A 16,578-nucleotide genomic window follows, 5' to 3' on the forward strand; every position below is an offset into this window, starting at 1 on the left:
TGACCAATAAGTGATGTCCATGTTAGCAACCTAAATTGGCGACAATTTTTCTCCTGTCTTAATATTATATAATAGGGAGGGGAGAACGAACATAGGCTGTATATGAAACACTTTTTTTGTAATATTTTTTTCTATTGACCTATCCATTAATCCATGATAAAAAATGTTAGTAAATAATGTTGTAAATACTGCCTCTATTCAACTGAACAATGAAGTAAGGAAGGTTTTAATTCTATTTTAAGTTCCTGAAAAGTAGCGCTGCTACTCTTCAATTACTCGCGAGATCTTTGGGGATTAGACAACGGATGATAAATTAATAAAGATAAGAATAAAATAACGTTGTTATAAAACTTTGAATAACAATTAAATTTACAGTCCAATGTCCCCTTCCATCCTGTAAAGAATAAGTTTGCATTTTGAAAGCCTTCTTTTCTTAAACAATAGAACTGAACATCTCTTGACACCATTAATTAGGAAATATATTAAAGTTTTGAAAATATTGATAAGTTTTTAAAATCTACTAATATTTTAAGAAAATCCGCTAAGTAAATTTTAGAAAAATAGACCTATCCTTCCCTTCCAAATTAAAAAAAACTTATTTATAGAGGGGTCAAGCATAATGAATTGTAAATTTTTATAAAGGATCTTTAGATTATGGTAGATAAGAATAAAATGTGTATAGACGATCGGGTATCTATAAAACAAAGTAGCTTGATGTCTGTCCGACTGTCTGTCTGTCTGTCTGTCCGTCCGTCCGTCTGAAGCTTATGATCTCGGTAACCACTGAACCGACCGGATTCTACTCTTTAGGCTTATTGTCCCCTCTCTTCCTGCAAATAGTACAATTATAAATCATTAAAAAATTTTGTCAATAAGAAGCACAATATTAATAAATTCTTTTATAAATCTTATATCTAAAAATTATATTTTTAAGTTTAAATTTTTTTTTAAGTAACTTGTAAGCCCAACCTATAACTTTGTTTGGTGATAATGCGTGTAACAAATCACAAACTGTTGTTTAGCCATTACTTAGACAGGGGGTGCTACAAATATTGTAAAAAAACTTGGACCTATTTTTATATATGAGTACACCAGTAGTATGAACAATAAGGAAACATAATCTTACTATTTTATGCTGCTATTGTCATTTAATCTTTCAATAGGTCTTCCTTAAAAATTGTAATATACCATATATACCTATTAAAAGGTGTAAGTTACATCAATTAGATAATCCATTTAGAGTGACCGTTCTTGGACTGTCATATTAACCAACTCATTGCTGTTTGGTTACACATTTAAATTTTATCAATACAAATTTTACTATTTTGTATCACTTATTGTCATTATATTGTTTTCCTTTGCAATAAATTGTTGATGACACAGGTCCCACAATATTTTAGTTCCGTAGGTCACGTGCAAACACTATTTTATCCTGGATGGGTTCAGTTTTTTTGACCACTCCCTTTAAACAGTTAGGACAGTATTTTTAGGGTTTGTTAATAGATGTCCTATGTGAACTTTATGTACTGCTATTGCCAGTTTAAGTTTAAAATAAATATCAAATAGTAATTCAATTTATAAGTTTCAATTTGAATTTCTAACAAATTGCAAACTTTTTATCAATGAAATATGAAAAGAAGAATCTTTAAAATACTTAACCATTTGAAAATGCTTAGGCTAAATTATTTTTTTATAGAATTAATATCAAAAATAATGTTTGATATATTATATGAATAAAGATATATAATATCTAAATATATCTTGTAATTAAATGAAACCAATATTGAAGATGCACAATTTTGTGCTAAGCTTACAGTTATACATTTTCAGCAACCAAATTCATTAACAGTTTAATTTATTTTAAAGATTTTTATGGCTGTAAAGTAGGAAGTGAAAAGTTATTCACCTTTTTCTGTGCGTATTACGCATATGCATAGTTTGTTGAAAATGCTAATTCATTTTCCCACAACTGATAAAGGGATGTAATTAAATCATTAATAGGCCAAGATGTGATCAAATATTATATTCTAAAATAGTCAAGTTTAAATATTTTCAAATACTCTACAAGTCAAGTCTGTTAAGGGTAAAAAAAGCTAATTATGTAAATTCTATTTTTACACTGAAGAATGTTGAAAAACAAAACAAAAAACTTCCGTTTTCTTGCCTAAAAAAAAAATATTAAATTTCGAATTGTTCTAAATTGTTTTCTTGTCACTTATTTCATGGAAATAATTTTGAGAAAAAAGTTAATTGTGCACAGAGGGAGATTTGTCATGCAACTAGTGCATATTCATATATATGTATACCTAGCAAAAGGGTTTGAAATTCTAAATATTCTGAAACAAATAACTTCTGAGATTTTTTTTCTGTAGAAAATGATGTATTAATCACATTCTATTGTTATAAAATATTATATCTGTAGAAATGTAACATGCTAATATGCTAACATTAACAATGTATTTACAAGTAATTGTATTATATTTGTACTATATTACATATCAGATAGTTTTTGGACAAAAATGTATATAGTTAAATATTATGAATTCATTCATATTTTGTCCTAAATTATCTAATTTAAATATGTAAATTATACTAAATATTGTTCATTTCCTAGACAAGAGTACAAATCCTTGGTGTATATAATTCATAAACATCTAAACAGCTTTCCTAAAAATAAATTCTAATCTGGCCGCATGCATGTAAATAAACAATGTATCATATTTCTAAATACTTTAATATTGCAACATTTAAACCAATTCATCATTGAAGTATAAGATGTGAAGGGTAGTTTTAACAAAAGGCAAATATCAAATTACTTGCTGTAGAAGGTTTGTAGAGGCCAAAAGTTATTTCTGCCTTTCATATCTTATTCAATGATAAATACAAAGGTTCCATATTTAAGAAAAGATTCATATGTTTTAAAATGTAAATATAATACTAATCTGCTACTGACCAAAGGCACAGCAACACAACAAGAAACCACAGACAGTAGGCTGAGTAGTAGCCAAACAACAGTACCTGATAACACACTACCCACAGCTAGTCCAACAGAATCAACTAGCAATGACCATACAGATGATAATGTGGCCGTTGTATATCCTGTTAACACACCCCTAAATGTGGCACCTGTATTTGTGCCCTCAACACCATTTAGCAACAGTATTGAGGATGTAGATGGTGGTAGTACCAGTAGTAGTAGAAATATTTACAATAATGTCTATGATGAGGCATTAGATGAAGACATTGAAATTGTTCGGCCGACCTATTCGTCAGCTGTGCCAACGGTGAGTCCTGCGGCATTGCAACGATTAGCCCAGCTGAAAGCCTGGCCCAGCAGGTCAGCACTAAATGAGCTTTCACAGTCAAGAATAAGCAATACTTTAAATAATAGAGCAGTAACCACAACTGTATCTACTACCAATGCTGGTGTGTTAACAACAAAGCCGGCTCACATTAGCCCGGTGTACCGTTCCTCCTCAACCAAATCCTCCTCTAACCTTCCTGTATCCCAATCCTCCTCCTTGCAAAAGTCTTCTCAACTAGCCTTTCTTAAGGGTAAGAGATCTTGAGAGTCGGGGGCTTGCTAGCATTGATAGCATTTTTCATATATTTTGTGGCACCCCCTGTACTCAAATATGCACACACACACACATGAACAGCTTGACCGGAAGTAACCTGTTTTGGTTTATTAATTCTTCTTTCTTTTATGTTTTATGGTATCGGCTTCTATTTCTATTTCTTTTCTTCTATTTTGTTTTATTGTTTTTAATTGGTGCTTTTCTTACTCTAAAAACTATCTTTTTGCCAGTTTTTTTTTAATATTTGATTTTTTTCTTTCTTTTTCTAACAATTCTAAAAATGTTTTTATTTTTCACTGCATGCTTTTATTTATCTTAAACTTGTATACTAACCATATTTCTTACTTTCAAACCTAACCAAATCTTTTTAAACAGGTTACTTCAACTAGTAAATAGTTGTGCCATGTGAGTTGTGTGTGTGTCAGTTAGCCTTTTGCCTGCCCCCTATCAGTCATTTTTATTAGAGAATGCCTTTTTTATATTTTGTTTTTTTGCATATGTTATTGTCCTTGTTATCTAATTCACCAGCAAAACTATTCCTATTTCCTTTTTATATTCACTAAAATTGATATCTGAAAATTAATTGCACGTTTGATTATTACCTTTTATTCAAAAATCACCTTTTTTGATAATTTATGAAATATTTTTTTTCCCTAATGATTTATAACCCTCGTCCTTTTAGATTCAGCTAGTTAGTTAGATAGATAGTATTCCGATTTCTAGCAAATTTTAGTCATTATATAGCTAGATAATACATAGAAGAAGAAAACAATAAATTATTTGGTTTTTCCATAAACAAATCTTGGCTGATGTTACTTGCAAAAATTAGAAGATTTTCTAAAAGTTTTAAGAACATATGTTAGTTAAAAGCCATAAAAGGATGACAACATCCATAAGTAGCAAAATGGCAAAGAAAGTTATATTGCAGATGTTCAGCTGTCATTACAGATAAATAAAAAGTAATAGTGTGTAGGTCATAGAAATATTCAATGAAATTTCAGCTGACTATCTTAAATAACAACCCAGATAATCATATCCCCCCACTGTATTGCTGACGTTCATACAGACATGATTAATTATAGAGTAGTTTCGCTACTAATAAGTGAGAGGAGAAAGTGTTTTTTTTTAAGATGTTGTTAGCATAATAGATTATTATGTAGAATGTTAATTTTCACCGCTTTTATGTTTTTTTTCACAATATGTTAAGAAAATTAACATAAACATATATTTAGAACTACTAAAAAGAAAGTTTATTTATTTCACACTTTTCAAACACATTCTCTCATTTGTTAGCTATAAAACTTTGGGAACTTTCTATCAGAGTCCAAACTTAACTACCAATAATGTGATATACAATAGGGGTAACTTTGTTTTTTATAATTGTCCATTGTCTTATCCAAATTGTCTGTGACCAAATATAGATGTTTTATACCAGTTAAACTTGGAGACATTAAGTTGACTATATATATTGCTATGGCTTGTGTCACTTATAAAGATGAAAGTTGTCATTTCTGTCCTATTATGAATATGTTTTACAAACCAAGGAGGGAGGGTACATTGGGCTGCTTATTACACTAGCCCCCCATAGTTTTATATGACGTTTTCTTATTCGATTTTTTAAAACAACTTTGGGGACTTTTATTGAATTTTGATTGGTTGGTTCATTAAGTTGAGTGCCTTAACGTTTCAACCACTAAATGTAATCTACAGAAGGGGTAATTCTGGGTATCATCATTTGGGATGTGCACAACGATCTGAAGTAGATTCTTAGTTATTATCATAACAGCACAAAAGATTAACAGAGTATGACCTTTTTATATACTTAACTTTAAGAAATGACTGTACGCAAAGCCAGGTATCTAGAGGGATAATACAATGGACGATAAATTGATATACATCCCTAATGATGATACAAAAAATTACCCCTTCTGTAGATTACAATTGGTGGTTGAAATGTGTGGACACTCATTTGAAATAACAAATAAAAATTTAATAAAAGTCCGCAAAGTTGTTTAGCCATCAAATAAGAAAACGTTAATAGAAAACTTTGGGGACTAGTGACATAACCATCCTGTTGTCCCCTTCCTTCCTGGCGTGTCAAGCAAAATAGTCCTTGCGGTCCATATTCATAACCAGCCTGTTGTCCCCTTCCTTCCTGGCGCGTGAAGCAAAATAGTCCTTGCGGTCCATATTCATAACCAGCCTGTTGTCCCCTTCCTTCCTGGCGTGTGAAGCAAAATAGTCCTTGCGGTCCATATTCAGAAACAACAGGACGTCATGGCTTTATAAAAATAAGTAGCGCAGCTACTTTTTACTTTGTTCTTATGGACGTATGTCATTGTCCACAGAAATTATGATGCCTTTTTCTAAATTATCATATAGGATATCTTGAAATAATTGTTCTTAATTTAAAAATGTTTTCTCGTATTCATTCGAATCCGTTGGATAGGAACCGGTTCTCATCCATAAGATAAAACTATGTCTAGCATCGTATTATATCCAGCTTTCTACGAATATAAAAATGTACAATCATGAGATTAAATCCAGTTTTTTTAGTCGGTGCCTTCGGCACCTCGGGGCTTAAAAAACTGGTTTTAATCTTATGATTGTACATTCTATATCCGCGGAAAGTTGTTTATAATACGATGCGAGGAATAACTATTCTTTTCTTCAAATCTTAGTTTTTTTCCACTACTTTGGTACATATTCAACAAAAATGATAACTCACAATTCCAAAGTAAAATTTTTTTAGTTTAATCACACTTAAAAAACAGGCTCTCAAAGCAAATAATTTACTGTGATAATTTGATATTAAGGACTTTAAGCACCTTCCAAGGAGACGCTTTTTCCTCTTCGGCTTTTCTTTTTTTGGTCGTCATGAAACTTGACAGATACATTTTTTTACACTAAACTTTTTTAGCACGCAATTGTCTTCCGTTGGAAATAAGATTCTAAAAAATAATTTGGAGATCAATCAGTTGGTCATTCTTCCAAAGAGAGAGGGGACAATGGGCTGTGCATTACACTAGTCCCAAAAGTTTTGTGATAACGTTTTCTTACTCGTTGCCTTAACAACTTTAGAAAATTTTGAATTTTGCTTGGTTGATTGTTCAACTTTTCAACCATTAATTTTAATCTACAGAAAGGGTAATTTTGTGTATCATCATTGGGGATGTACATCAACTTATCAGCCATTGGTTTATCACTTTAGATCCCAGTCTTTCTTCATATTTTTATATTTCTTATATTTTTGTGTGATGTATAATACTACAAGCGGCTGCGCCCCTATCATATAAAGGCATGTATTCGAAAGAGGAAAGAGAGGACATATAAATAGCCTAAAGCTATCCAACGACTTATAAGAAGATACTAAAATAGTCTTAAACCATAAATATCACTAAGTGAAGCCGCTCTAAAATAAATAATATAGTTTAGGTTTAAATACTACTAAATCTTCTTATCTGTATACTTATTCATTTTTTAGGAAAATTGTAATTTTATCACATTTTTTATGTATATCAAGATAAGGACAAAACACCTAAATTTTAGTAGGGGGGGGGGGGCGGGGGAGGGTGCGTAAGCCATTTTTAAGTGAAAAATGGAGAGTGTAGGGGTTTGTTTCCTGACACCTTTCTGTCTTTCTATCTTATTACAGCTTATGAAAATTTAGAGCAGCTAGAAAAAAATAAAAAAAACAATGAACTTACAAACTATTATGAAAAGTTTCTGTTCCTCTTAAAATTATGCTTTAGTATGTATATTTTATAATTTTGGTGCCAAGTGGTATAGAAAAATATCAAATAAGAAACCTCATTATTGCGATACTATATTTACACAAAAAAGGAAGAAAAAGGGTTCTTAGAGGTGGAAATATTTTTTTTTTAAAAATCTTTACATTTTGTATTTTGATTATCACGTTTTCTTATTCATTGGCTTGGTAATTTTATAAAATTTTAATTGGTTGGTTGGTTTAGTTGAATATCAAAACGTATAAACCAATAATTTTCATCTACAGAAGAGGTAATTTAGTTTATCATCATTTGAAATAAAAATACTTTTGTCAATTGTCTTATCCCTTAAGATCCCTGGGACATAAAACTCTTTTTGTTGTCATTTTGCACGGAGCGGTCCAAGCCATTTTTTCTGTTGAGATATTTGAAACTAGGAAATCTTAGATATACATCAACCCACCCCAACCTATATATCTATATAACAAGGATGACAACATCTATAAAAGCCAAACGAATCTTACAAAACAAACCGAATAGAGAGCCATATTATTTTGAACAACACCTAAAAGTGTCGTTAAAATATACTTACATATTAAGATTTGATGAGGCAGCTTTTAGTGCCTAAAAAAAGGACGTTAAACAATACAAATGACCAATGATAGGCCAGTATACAATTTACCATAGGTCAATTACAATGTATACTGGCATATAAATGGTCATTTGTATTGTTTGACGTCATTTTTATTAGGCACTATTAACTGCTTCAGATTTGAATCGTCAAAGTCAATAACATTTAAAAGATCATTTAACAATTGAAATGGCCTACTGGATTAAATATTGTTAAGGGGACGTACAGACAACACACCCTAAAAGTAGAAAAGCTTCGCTTCTAATATATGTCTTGTTGATATTTTGTTATCCTGACCTGCCAAAATTCTAAATAATGCCTCTCACACATTTGAATAGCCCTTCTTTATTTGTTACTGCGCCCCTAGCCTCTAGAGGAGGGCGAATGAGGTCAGAAAAAACGACTAAAACCAGCCCAAGACATTTGTATGACTTTCCTGAATAGTACAAAATAGGATGGTAGCTGCGATCCTAGCATCTAGGGCCTCTGAAAGATGGAAAAGGGGGGGACAAAAATAGCCTAAAACTAACACAAAACTTTCATAAAGAAATCGGTTTAGAGGTTATTTAGATCTTAATGAACATACAAAAAAAACTGATTAATTATTAAATATGATAGTGGTTTCGTCCTTAGCCTTTTTATTTGTCTGATAAGTTTTCTTAAAATTTGAAAGCAGTGCAAATAAAATAGTGAATATGAAAGCGACATGCGAACATAAATTTGCAAATATTTAAATCAAACCACAACACATATATATACACACACACACACACACATATATTCAACAGCACAGAGATGTGTTAGCTGTCAGGGATCTGAAGGGATAAGGCAATGACAAACAAATTGATGTCTATACCCAATGATAATACATAAAATTAACCCTTCTATAGATTTAAATTAGAGTAAAGGTTTTAGCACTCGACTTAATGAATAAGCCATTCAAAATTCACTCAAGTCCCCAAAGTTGTTTAACGAATAAGAAAACATTATGATAAAACTTTGGGGACTGGTATACTAAACAGCCCATTGTCCCCTCCCTCCCTGGATGGCTGTTGTGTGTGTGTGTGTGCGTGTGTGTCACGTCTACGCTGTTGTATATATTTGTGTTGTTGAGTTTAGATGTTGTTGGAGTGTTTTAATAATCCCACCAATATTTTGCCAATAAATATAGCAACACTAGATTCTCAATCTAATAATTCAACCAATTTTGTCATGGATCTAAAGGGATAAGACAATGGCCGATTAATTAATGTACTTCCCAAATGATAATACACAAAATACTCCTTCTTTTGTACACCTAACTTAATGAACCAAAGAATCAAAATCCATTAAAAAGTCCCCAAACTTGCCAAGCCAACTAATAAAAAAAACATCATTATAATAAAGCTTTGAAGACTAGTATAAAAATAAACAGCCCAATGTCCCCTCCCTCCCTGGTATTTTGTTGTTTTATCTGGACACCTCCTGTATGTGTATTTTGTGCCCAAGGTTAGAAACACCCATTATTCACAACCAGAGCAAGGTGAAACGTGTCAGGGATATAAAGGGATAAGACAATGGATGATAATTTTATGAACATTCCCAATGATGATAAACAAAATTACTTGTTTCTACTATTTGTTGAAAACCAACCAATAAAGGATGAAAATACCCAATTTCTACGCCAAATTTGAATACCAGTGTAATTTACAGTCCAATGTTCTCTTTTACCCTGTAGGCAACGGGATAAGATGAGAATATTGTAAACGTAAATTTATCATGCATTGTCTTATCCCTGAAATGTTGCCTTTTTCCCCTGTTGTTTTCTTTCCTTTTCCCTTTCTAATTCCCCCACTAACCTACATTTCCGTGAAATAAGCAAAATTAATTAATTCTATAATATCATTTTTAATGCAATTTAACTTTTTTTTCAATTTTCAATATATATATGATAGAGCTATATATAACAAATTCAAATATACTCATTAAATGAGAATTTAGAAAAATGTCTTGTGCTAAATTTTCGCGGTTTCTTTAAATAATAAAGTATAGAAATGACAATATAATGTCAGCTTCATATACCTTAATTCTGTATTGTGATTATATTGTTCTAAATCGCCCCAGGAATCCCTATTTAAATACCTGTCAAGAAAAAGTATTTTAGCAACTTTTTACAGTCAACACACACATACAAACATTTTTGCAAAAATCAGAGATCTTAAAGAATAAGACAATGGAATGCGAATTTAAATACATAATTATGAACAAAACCAGCGCATCTGTAGTTTAAAGTTATTGAGTGAAAAGTGTAGACATTATTAAACACAATTCAATAAAAGTACCCAAAGTTTTTAAACCAACGAATAAGATAACATGGTTATAAAACATTGGGTACCATTGCAATTTATAGTTCTGATGTCCTCTCCCTCCCTGCCTCCTAAGAGAATGATGATAAACTTAATTTTATGTTGAAAGCATGTTTGTAAACAATAATTTAGAGCATTGTTATTTTAAATGGCATTAACTGTTTTATTTTCTCTTTCATAGAGGTTGGCTTAGCTTCATAGATAGGTTTTCTTATTCGCTGGCCTGGCAACTTTGAATTTAGTAATTTTGATTGATTGATTCATTAACCCATTAGTGCCGAGCGCCACTTTTATGGACCGATCGAGCTGAAAATCTCAGGGAAGCTTTATAATGGTAAAAACGGAATTCCAATTTTTTTGTTTTGCTCTAGTGGCATGCACAGGAAAGTTGCAAAAAAAACCGGTTCGGCGCGAGTAAAGAAACCTTTCGGCATTAATAACCGTTTTTGGCGTTTTTTTGTGCTTTCCCCCGGCATTAAAGCCCGTTTTCGACCTAAATACCCGGTTTTTTGGCCCAAAAGTTAAAAATGTAATTTTTGAACGCCCAAAGTGAGATGAACACTTTTTAAAACTACGATACGATCCGTAATTGAAAACTACATAATCTCATGTAATTGATAGAGCTACAACTAACATACAAAACAATTTATATCACATTTAAGATTTTGGCTATAGGTACCGCCCTTTTCGATTAAAAAAGCCCATTTCGAGGAAGTTTTAAAACTTTTGCTAATATTTGTATTGATAATAATGGGAGGGATATTGATAATGTAATTTTTGAACGTCCAAAGTGAATTATAGAATAGCAACTATTCTAGTAGTATCAGTAATTGACAAATATATAAAAAAATATAATTTCTATTGATAAAGGAAAGACTAGAAAAGACTTATCACATATCTTTGGCCTAAAGTATTTAAAAAATATCACAAACAAAAGAATATAATAATAGAGTAATATCAAGATAACAAAAATGGCCTAAAACCATCAAATTTACATATCCCCCCCCCCCTCCCCTTAAAAATATTTATGTAATAAAGTCTAAACCAAGATATATCTATCTATCTGTCCATCCATCCTTTTATTTATCTATCTAACAATTGTTGATTATCATTGGGAATCTACATAAATTTATCGGCCATTGTCTTATCCCTATATATCAGTCTATCTATCTATCTATCTATCGATCCTTTTATTTATCTATCTATCAATTATATTTATCATTGGGAAATAAAGAAATTTTTACATTTGAAGAGAATAATAAATGATAAAAAATATCTAATATATCTAATGGTTGAAAAGTTAAAACCGGGTATCTTTACTCGCGCCGAGCAGGGCAATAAAACTAGCGAGTATTTTTACTCACGCCGAACCGGAGTTATATAGAACATAATTAAACGATAAAAAAATCATATAAAAAATAATAATTTGAATAAAACGATTTCACAAATGAATGTAGTTGCCAATAAACTTTAAATTTCACGAAAAAAATCACTAACTTTACTTCATAAACAAAAAAGTTAGAAGGGGTATTTTAAATCACCTTGTTTTTCTTGGTTCACCCATTTTCGATGAAAGATTGTGGCCGAACGAATAGATAGAAACGCTTCTCTCTGGGGGGAATTGAAAAACAGCGCAGTAAAGGGTATGCTCATGCGAGCATGATGCAATCCTGAAACTGAAAACCGTTTTTTTCGGCATTTTCTGGAACCGGGCGTTAAAAGCCGGTTCGTCACTAATGGGTTAAGTTGGGTGTTCAAACGTTTCAACTACTAAATTTAATCTAAAAAAGGGATAATTTTGTGTTTCATCATTGGGGATGTACATCAATTTATCAGCAATTTTCTATATCCCTCATTTTAAATATCATGATTTTTAATTGTCTTATATACAATTTTTTAATTTTGAAAATGTTTTGCATATACTTAAAGTTTAAATATTTAAATAACCACTTATCTAATTTAATTCTTTATTTACATAAATGTAATTTCAATTTTCACCTTTTAAATAAATAAAATAAAGTTCTAAAATTTGACAAGAATGATTGCTGTCAAATGAGACATGTTAAAACTGTTCTTTCGACTTGAAACTCTGCATGCTGATTCCTGTAATAGTTATGTACAATTTAGAAAACATTACATTTTTATGATCATTTATAGGAAGACAGTTTTATCATTTAATTGATTAAATCTGATCACGCCAGGCTACAATTAAATCAAGACAAAAGTTAAAGCAAAGATTATTTATTTAAAAATTTGAACAACTTTGCTTTTATGAAGTCTTTCATAAAACCTCTCTATATATGATTTATTTAGGGCTGAATTTCCGTGACCTTAGCAAAGCAACTGATAAAAATGGCCATTAATTAGCTCCCTTCAGGAGTGGTTTTATGAAGAACTATATAAAAACAAACATGTTCAAAATTTAAAATAAATAATCTTTGCTTTTCTTGTCATGATTATGCGGCAACTCCTAGGGGGTTAAAATGGAACTTGAAATTTTCAAATCTAATTTTCTCAAAAAGATCCCGCTGAAATATTTTGGTTTTACCTGGAATCATTATGGTTTTATGTCTAACTTCACCATACATAGGTCCCAGAGCTCGGCACTTACTTTTATCTTGATTCAATTGTAGCCTGGCCTGTGATAATATAATCCTTGCATTTTTTAACAAAGATTCCTAGGATAATTAAGCATAATCTTCTGAGCATATCATCTCTATATTTAAAGTCTTTAAATGGAAGTAAAGAAAATAATGAAAGTAAACTCTAGAGAAGACGTGCTACCAAAAGTGGGTGGGGGGGGGGGGGATGAACTATTTGAACTTTGAAAACTAAAATATTTATGTTTGAATAAAAAATGAGAGAAAATTTTTATTTTGATATTTGCTTCAATTCATAGAGAAAACAGAAAGTTCTTTGATGCAGGGGAATCTTACTTGGTAAGACAATGGACGATAAATTGGCATACACTCCATATGATGATAAACAAGATTACCCCTTATATGGATTAAAATTAATAGACACTGCTAGTTTGAACCAATGTGTTTCCAAAACTTTGGTTACCAGTGTAATTTATCTTTGATTGTCCCCTCCCTCCCTGTATTGTTTGACATTTTGCTGATACAAAAACAGCAAAAAAAATGCTCTATAAAATACTACTCCAAGTTGAGAGAGAGTGTTAGATGTGCGATATCAAAAATTCAAGAATCACATTTCTGTCGAGCTTCAGGGAGTGGATAATGGACTAAAAATTTATATACTTCCCCAGTTCTTCATGTAGAATAACGCAAGGATGGAAGGGACATTGTAGTCAAATTTATAGTTTTACCCAAAGTTCTATCAACCGCTTTCTCTTATTTATTGGGTAAATATTTTTACTTCACTTAAATGTTGTTTAAAAGGTATAATTTTGTTTATCATCATTGAGGACGTGCATCAATTCTATATCCGTGTCTTATCCCTGAAAATATGAAAAAAAGATATCTTCTCTTTTCCAAATATTTTTATTTCAATTTTTTTTGCATTTTCTTTCGATTTCGTATAGATAATTATGAAATTTGTTTTAAAATGTTTAATGTTAAAAAAAAAACAAAGATTAAACAAGGAAAACAACATTAGAAAAGCTCAGAAATGGTAGGACAAACGCACATTAGCATTTGTAGAGTGTCAGTACTGAAAAAAAAAACAGAATATAAAGTATAAGTTTGAACAAAAAATGTAAGTAAATTTGATGCAAAACAAAAAAGAACATACTTACATTTTTAGGGCTTGTTTAAGGAGAAATTTATCTTATAACTATTGTACTATGTTGTCGTAGGAATCAGAATGCTAAAATGTAGATAAATCGGATAATTTTATCACATGAAAAATCGTTGTCAAAAAAGTTTTAAAATCAACGATTATAGAGTTGGTATGCTTCCTGATTATAGAGTTGGTATGCTTCCTAAATCGTATCTAACAAAAAATAGCTAACAGTTATGAACGAACGGACGAACATAAGGAGGCACCGCACCTAATTTATAGAAAAGCTTCGCTTTTAAAAATAGGGGCTTATTTTATTGCATTAGGATTAAAAATCAATTAAAAAGTTTGTATATAGATTTAATACGATTTGATGGATGATTTTTCAAGATGTCTATTGCTTTTGCTTGTATAGATAAGTTTCAGACAAAAAAGATAGACAAATATGCTTAAAAACATTTTATACGTTGTCATACAGGTTTTTTTGAGGATAGTTTTAATAAAACCATGTTGACTAACATATTCTAGTAATAGAATAAGCAGAACTAAAAATATATTAAAGGGATCTAAATGGGTAAGACAATGGCTGATAAATTGATGTACATCCCCAATCATGATACAAAAAATTACCCCTACTAAAGACAGAGAAACTGGGAGACTATTTGATCAGTGTCGGTTACTAAAACCATCCCCCCCACATTTCTTAAGAGTCTGGTACTAACACCCAACGCCAAGTGACACCCCAACAACCAGCGGCAAGCAACACACCCAAACATAACCTACTTTGTCTGTCTGCCTGCCTGCCCGCGCGAGATCTGGAAATTCATTTTCAGTTTTTTTTTACAATTTTTATGTAAAACTTTCCTAGGATTTAGTTATTTTTGTACGTTTCAGTGCGTTTTTTCCATTCTTTTTATTAACATTTATATTTGAAATAATATTAATAATAAAAAAACGATAATAAAATAATTTTCTTCCTCTTTTTATACTTAAATGAAATTATGAACTAATTGTCTTATAACTGAGGCTACTCCTGAGATGATTAGTTTTCAGTGTATTTATAAGTATTTATAATAAAATTAATCCGTCAAAATAAACTTTTATGTCGGAAAAAAAAAAAAAAAAAAAAAAAAAAAAAAAAAGTAAAAAAATTTAGTTTGGACACTCAACTAAATAAACCAACCAATCAAGATTCAGTCAAAGTCCCCAAAGTTGTTAAGCCAACAAATAATAAAAGTTTTTGTAAAACTTTGGGGACTAGTGTATGAAAAAGCCCATAGTCCCTGTTCTCTCTGAAAAGTTTGCATATTTTCAATAGGTACATTTGTCTGTCAAAGTCTATTTATACTTCCTTGATATGATAGATGGACATACACACATTTATTCACAGAGATTTTAAGGGATAAGGCCTTTTCCATAGAATCAATTTAATGGAAGAATATTGGAACTTTGCGGTACCCAATCAAGTATTTGAGACAGTAAATTAAATATTGTGTACATAATACTTTGGGTACCAGTATGATTTATAGTTCAGTCTCTCCTACTTTTTGCTTTTGTATTATGAGATTAGGGATGCATACTTTTTAAAAGCGAAGCTTTTCTATAATTAGGATCGGTCCGTACGTCCTAGACGGCTAGCTTTTTTCGTTAATTTAGGCATGTTAGAATTTTCCTATTGATTTCAAACTTTGCATGGGTATTCCTGACAACAAAGTACAATATTATAAGCAAAGCAACTCTATAATCAAGTCATATAAATGTAAGTATGTCCGTAAACGTTATCCTGTATCAAGAAGTTTTTCAACAAATTTACTCACAATTTTGCTTTGACTCTTATTCAACTGATTATTCAGTTCTGACACTATACAAGTGTTAATGTCCGTTTGTCCTACCGTTATAGAGCTTCGCTTTTATGGGTGTTGTCAACCTTGTTTTTTAAGAAAGGGGGGGGGAGACTTACTAAAGAATAGAATTGAATGATTAGTTACAACTTTCAATAGATCCTAGATTTCAATAGAAAAGGGAGAACATGAAAAAAGAAATAATTTTGGCATGTTAAAATCACCCTATAGATTCCAAACTTTTCTTGAGGATTTCTTACAAAAACTGAACTTATTTTCTATGACTCACTTTGTCTGTTGTCATCCTTGTTCATTATTTTAAGCTCTGTTGTTAATGTTGGTTTGCAGTATCTTTGGATTTGATTAGTTTTTTCCATTAGTATCATCCTTGTCCTAAGACAATAGCCGATAAATTGATGTACATCCCCATAATGATACATAAATTACCTTTCTCGTAGATTAGAATTAGTGGTCAAATAGTTTGAACACTCAATTTTATATACCAATCAACTAAAATTCAGTAAATTCCCCAATGTTTTGTAATCCAACGTAAAAGAAAACGTTATTTTAAACTTTGGGGACTAGTGTAACAGCCCAATGTCCCCTCTCTCTTCTCTCTCTCTGGTAGAAAATACCTATTCTTTATCTTTATATTTGATGATACTTATTCTAAGGAAGTAAGGGAAGGCCTAAAGAGGGGCCTTGAACCAGTTA

At 31.0% G+C, this 16,578-nt stretch overlaps 1 protein-coding gene across 4 annotated transcripts in view; it reads left to right on the top strand.

Annotated features, from left to right (window-relative positions):
• Positions 1-16,578, top strand: part of LOC145319632 (uncharacterized) — a 208,770-nt gene that overhangs the window by 153,529 nt on the left and 38,663 nt on the right. For 2 of the 4 annotated variants that reach the window (XM_080161903.1, XM_080161904.1), the window contains exon 4: positions 2,959-3,555. The exons of the other annotated variants lie outside the window; for them this stretch is intronic. In XM_080161903.1, the coding sequence (XP_080018029.1) occupies positions 2,959-3,555 (597 nt within the window). The remainder of the gene's footprint in view (positions 1-2,958; positions 3,556-16,578) is intronic. 4 annotated transcript variants of the gene reach the window in all.

Source organism: Acartia tonsa, chromosome 5 (assembly GCF_053477335.1).
Source record: "Acartia tonsa isolate MP-2025a chromosome 5, ASM5347733v1, whole genome shotgun sequence".
NCBI lineage: Eukaryota > Metazoa > Arthropoda > Copepoda > Calanoida > Acartiidae > Acartia > Acartia tonsa.